Genomic DNA, 5932 nt, shown 5'->3' with positions numbered 1-5932 from the left:
TTTTTAAATAAATGACATTTTTGTGAATTTCACTATATTTACATTTCAAAATTTTTTCTATTTCTTCTCCTTCATTTATTTCTCTTTTAAATTACCCAAAACAAACAAACAAAGTCTAATTTCAACCCAACTCAAATCTTGTCATTTTGAGTTTACATTAATCACAAATACAAAATAAAGCTATTGTCCGAAAAAATAAAAAATCTGATAATTTAAAATTCTTACATTATTATATAAAAATAATAATTATCTTGAAGAACAGCTAGTAACCGACTAACCGCATAATGGCACCCTGTTTTGAGCAATAAAAATTTGTTTTATTTATTTATTGTCGTTACAGTGTAATTCAAAGTATGACACCTCACTCCCCCATCCATCCCTGCGTGTCTCTCTGTGTTCTGCTCTACACGATAGCAGTGCCTTGCTATTAGCCACTGCTCTCACTCTGTTTCTTCTTTATAACATTGAACCCTTTCTCTCTTCTCCGTTTCCCAATGCCTCACCGGAAAACCCTACTTTCTTTCTTCTTTTTCTTCACCGTCACGATTATCGCTGTCGCCGCCGATGATGGCGCCGTCATGTCTAAGCTTCTTAAATCGCTAACGCCCCCGCCCTCAGGATGGTCATCGGGAACTCCATTCTGCCAATGGAAGGGAATCAAATGCGATCCATCGAACCGCGTCACTAGCATAAACCTCGCCACACAGTCCCTCACCGGAACACTCCCCTCCGATCTCAATTCCCTCTCCCAACTCGCCACTCTCTCTCTCCAAGAAAACTCTCTCTCCGGCGCCATCCCCTCCCTCGCCAACCTCTCCGCCCTCCAAACCGTCTTCCTCGGCCACAACAACTTCACCTCCGTTGCCGCCAATGCCTTCGCCGGCCTCACCTCTCTACAAACCCTCAGCCTCGGTTCCAACCCTAACCTCGCACCCTGGACCTTCCCCACCGATATCACCTCCTCCTCAAACCTCAACAATCTCGACTTCGCCACCGTGAGCCTCACCGGTCCGTTACCTGACTTCTTTGACCAATTCCCCTCCCTCGTGAGCCTTCGCCTCTCCTACAATAACCTCACCGGTGCTTTACCTAACTCTTTCGCTGCTTCTTCAATCGCCAATTTATGGCTCAACAACCAGGAGACTGGCTTGTCGGGTACCATTCAGGTTGTCTCCAATATGACGCAGTTGACTCAGCTTTGGCTCCATAAGAACCAGTTCACTGGTCCTATTCCCGATTTGTCACAATGTAAGGGCTTGTTTGATTTGCAGCTCAGGGATAACCAGTTAACTGGTGTGGTTCCTGATTCTCTCATGAGTCTTTCTAGTTTGAAGAATGTTTCTTTGGATAATAACGAGCTTCAGGGGCCTGTGCCGGTGTTTGGAAAAGGGGTACAGGTTACTCTTGATGGGATCAATAGCTTTTGTAGGGATACTCCGGGACCTTGTGATCCCAGGGTGATGGTTTTGCTTCGGATTGCTGAGGCGTTTGGGTATCCCATTCGATTGGCGAGTTCGTGGAAAGGGAATGATCCGTGTCAGGGTTGGAGTTTTGTTGTGTGTGCTGCGGGGAAGATTATTACTGTGAATTTCGCGAAGCAGGGTTTGCAGGGTACCATCTCGCCTGCATTTGCAAATTTATCTGATTTGAGGAACTTGTATCTCAATGGGAATAATTTGACTGGTACTATACCTGAGAGCTTGATCACTTTGACTCAGCTTGAGACTCTTGATGTGTCTGATAACAACCTTTACGGAGAGGTTCCGAAATTCCCACCAAAGGTGAAGTTAGTGACTGCTGGTAACGCTTTGCTTGGGAAAACTCCTGGTTCTGGAGGTGGAGCAGGTGGAACTACTCCATCTGCAGGGTCTGCTCCTGGTGGAAGTCCGGCCGGATCGAACACGGGCGCATCTACGTTAACGCCTGGTTGGATTGTTGGTATAGTTGTTATTGTTATGTTTTTTGTTGCAGTGGTGTTGTTTGTGTCTTTCAAGTGTTATGCCAAAAACAGGCACAAGAAATTTGGGAGGGTTAATGGTCCTGAAGATGAAAAAGGAAGCTTTAAACGCGATGTTATAAGTGTTTCTAATGGATATGGTGGTGTTCCGAGCGAGTTGCAAAGCCAGAGCAGTGGTGATCGTAGTGACTTTCATGCTTTTGAGGGTGGAAATGCTACCATTTCGATCCAAGTTCTTCGACAAGTGACGAATAATTTCAGTGAGGATAACATTTTAGGCAGGGGAGGCTTTGGGGTTGTTTATAAAGGGGAGTTGCATGATGGAACTAAAATTGCTGTCAAGAGGATGGAATCTGTTGCAATGGGAAACAAAGGAATGAATGAGTTCCAAGCAGAGATTGCAGTTCTTAGTAAAGTTAGGCATAGACATTTGGTTGCTCTTTTAGGATATTGCATCAATGGAAATGAAAGGCTTTTGGTGTATGAGTATATGCCTCAGGGCACATTGACACAGCATCTGTTTGAATGGCGTGAACATGGTTACGCTCCTTTGACTTGGAAACAAAGGGTAGCAATAGCTTTGGATGTAGCACGGGGGGTGGAATACTTGCACAGCTTAGCCCAACAAAGCTTCATTCACAGAGACTTAAAACCGTCAAACATACTACTTGGTGATGACATGAGAGCAAAGGTTGCAGATTTTGGATTGGTTAAAAATGCACCAGATGGGAAGTATTCTGTTGAGACACGGTTGGCTGGAACATTTGGATATCTTGCACCTGAGTATGCAGGTATTATAAAGCCTTCGATTTTAAGTTTGTGCCGTAATTTTTGAAGTTTGTAATTTTTAAGCTCTTTTTTGGTGGTTATAGCTGTAGGTTACTACTTCAATATCGTGCTTTGGTGTTGATGAGAAAATTTAAGTAGTTCAAAAGGGAACCACACACCCAAGGTCGCAAGGAAAAATATTGATATCCAATCCGATACGTGGCTACTTTGCATTTTCATTTTTGGCCTCTTTCACAAGCATTATTCTGCTGCATTGGGTTATTGTATAATTCTTGGTTGATATTTGCAGGACTCAGAATAGCCATTTATAGACTTTTACAAGAGTCTGACTCCCAGTTATCCCTTATTATGTGATGAATACTGTGGTTGCATTAAACGTTGTATTGCTGTAGATTGTCATGCGCTTAGGTGGTAGTTCTCTGTTGCTACTTGCTCCTAATCACCATTGTGGAATTTATCCTCCCATCCCATCCCTGGGTGGCTTGGTGCATCTACACATCTTTTGTTGAAGTTAGCCAACTTTGAGTGGGGGTGTTTTGGTCCATCTAGCATTAAAATTTTTCCAACGTAAAACTTTTCAAAGTGCTTGGCCTCTAGTTTAATTTTGAACAGTTATAGTATATGCTTGACTATTGTTGCATTGAATGCGGTTAGTTGTGTTTGATTTATGCTAGTCTATTCATTTGATTGTATTTAATGTAGTCTTGTTTCTTGCCAGCTACCGGAAGAGTGACAACCAAAGTGGATGTTTATGCATTTGGGGTAGTTTTGATGGAACTTATCACTGGTAGGAAGGCGTTGGATGATACTGTGCCAGATGAAAGGTCTCACTTGGTTACATGGTTCCGAAGGGTACTAATTAACAAGGAAAACATCCCAAAGGCAATTGATCAAACTCTCAACCCTGACGAGGAAACCATGGAGGGCATATATAAAGTGGCTGAGCTGGCAGGCCATTGCACGGCTCGTGAACCATACCAAAGGCCAGACATGGGTCATGCAGTGAATGTTTTGGTTCCTCTTGTGGAACAATGGAAACCTACCAGCCATGAAGAAGAAGACAACTTTGGCATTGACCTTCAGATGAGCCTTCCTCAAGCTCTCCGAAGGTGGCAAGCCAGCACTTCCTCGACATTTAATGACGTATCTTTCTCACAGACCCAATCTAGCATTCCCTCTAAACCTGCTGGATTTGCAAACTCCTTTGATTCAATGGATTGCCGATGATCAAAATGATAAATGAGACAATTATGAAGGTATCTTAGAAGATTTGGTTGAGGAAAATAATACCCAAGAAAATCAAATATTATTAGGCTGCTTGGTCCTGTAGCATCACCAAATTATTTGCAAATTTTTTTTTATAATTTTTTTAAAATGTCATTTTTTTGGGTGTTCTTAAATCTCCTTAACTGAGCTAAAAGATATGTAAGTTTGACCTTTTTTTTATTGATTCATTTAAGCAGATGGTCCAGGATGATTAGTTTTTGAAGGAAGGGAAGAACTATAGAAATGAGAAATGTATTATATTCTTTTTTTTTTGGGAATCAGAGGTATATGTATTGCTTGTTTATAATCGTTTCTTTCTCTTGTTCCTGTTTTTGGTAAGGTCTAATGTGTATATGAATCATGAGCACTTGATACCTTGCAAATCAAAAGTAATTAACCAGATGGAGCAGCGTTTGTCAGTCAAATGAACATTGAGACCACCTGCTCGGTTATAGTGAGCAGTTGGGAAACTTAAAACACAGTTTTTCTAATGGAATCTATGAAATTGTTTTAAGCAATTCTGAGTTGGATGAGGTGGTTACATAAAGTCTTTCCTAAATAGTTATAATAAAAATCAAGTTCAGAACATTATTGGTAAGTCTAGCTCGGGCTGCGTACCTCCGCTTCGTAAGGAGACAGAAATGAAGCCTACAAAATGAGAATTTAAATACATAATTACATTCATATACAAAATTATATAATTTAGTTAAATTTTTTGTTCATAATTTGGCATATAAAGTTTTTGTTCTTTTCTAAAAGTGTGGATAGAATCTTTAAAATTGGGTTGGTGATGGGGTGAGCTTTATCTCACATGATGAGCCTATATAATACGTGACCGCACGTATGGTGTGTCAAAGCTGGACCTTTATAAAAACTCAGCAGATGGATAACTTTGGTAACAAAGCACATGTGGTGGGTACCAATTTCTGCCTTCTTTATTGTTGTTACGTATGCCGTATCCATGTTAAGTTGCACGCCACATTCTAGATGCGTTTTTTAGCTGTTGTGAAAAATATTGGGCAGATTGAGCAGTTGAAAATAATTGGCAATGATAATTGAGATTCAATTATATCAAAGAGAATTGTCCAAAAAAAATTGCATGACAGAGAAAGTTCCAATTGTTAGATTAGTTCGTCACTCCTTGTTATTTATTTTTTTAAGTGCCTGCTGGTCTTCATAAGAACGTGAACACCAGATTTACATAACAAGTGTGGAATGTCATGTGCTTAGAATCAGTGCAGGTTAGATGGATCCTTCAAATTTCAACTGCAATATTTTTAGCAGTTAACAAGACAGCCCACTCTGGAAGATATGGTTGGTGGACTATATTCACGGTTTCATCATGTAAAATAGATAATTCATCAGCCTTTCAATATCACTGCATAATGTATCCTTTGTTTGTTTTGAAAATCTGTTTAATGAATCGTTATGGTAGCTTAAGTTAAGCTTATTTATTTTTTAATATAATAATATTAACATAGAGGTTTAAAACTTATCATTTCATGCAAAATAATTTTTAGTTTAGATTTTATGTATTATCTATTTGAAGTAATCTTATTTAAGTTAAGCACCATAATATGAATGATAAATTTTTCTTTTTAAATATTTAATACAATTGTATTTATTAAAAATTAATTTGGATTTTTATAAAATAATTTTAAATTCTTTTATCATAATAGAGGTTTGGGAATTGAATTTTGAAAAAAAATAATATAAAGAAGTAAGAGAGTGTAAATTCTTTGTTTACCTTAATTAAAATATAAAGCTTTTTTATACCTCCATCAAATATTAATCATATTGGTAAGAATGATTAACGTTTAAAAGTATGGATAATTTTTTAAGAAAAATATATTATTTTATTAATAATAAATGATTTAATGTATTAAATATGATTTCATTAAAAAAAAATATATTTTTAAA

At 38.5% G+C, this 5932-nt stretch overlaps 1 protein-coding gene across 1 annotated transcript; it reads left to right on the top strand.

The window, feature by feature from the left end:
* Nucleotides 1-414: 414 nt before the first annotated feature.
* LOC113854775 (receptor-like kinase TMK4) lies at nucleotides 415-3983 on the top strand. Its single transcript, XM_027485990.1, has 2 exons — nucleotides 415-2748; nucleotides 3465-3983. The coding sequence occupies exons 1-2, from the start codon at nucleotides 495-497 to the stop codon at nucleotides 3971-3973; spliced, it is 2763 nt and encodes a 920-aa protein (XP_027341791.1). The 5' UTR covers nucleotides 415-494; the 3' UTR covers nucleotides 3974-3983.
* Nucleotides 3984-5932: the final 1949 nt, after the last annotated feature.

This window comes from Abrus precatorius, unplaced genomic scaffold (assembly GCF_003935025.1).
Source record: "Abrus precatorius isolate BTA unplaced genomic scaffold, Abrus_2018 Scaffold11, whole genome shotgun sequence".
Classification (NCBI taxonomy): domain Eukaryota; kingdom Viridiplantae; phylum Streptophyta; class Magnoliopsida; order Fabales; family Fabaceae; genus Abrus; species Abrus precatorius.
This window is presented reverse-complemented; position numbering and strand designations above follow the sequence as displayed.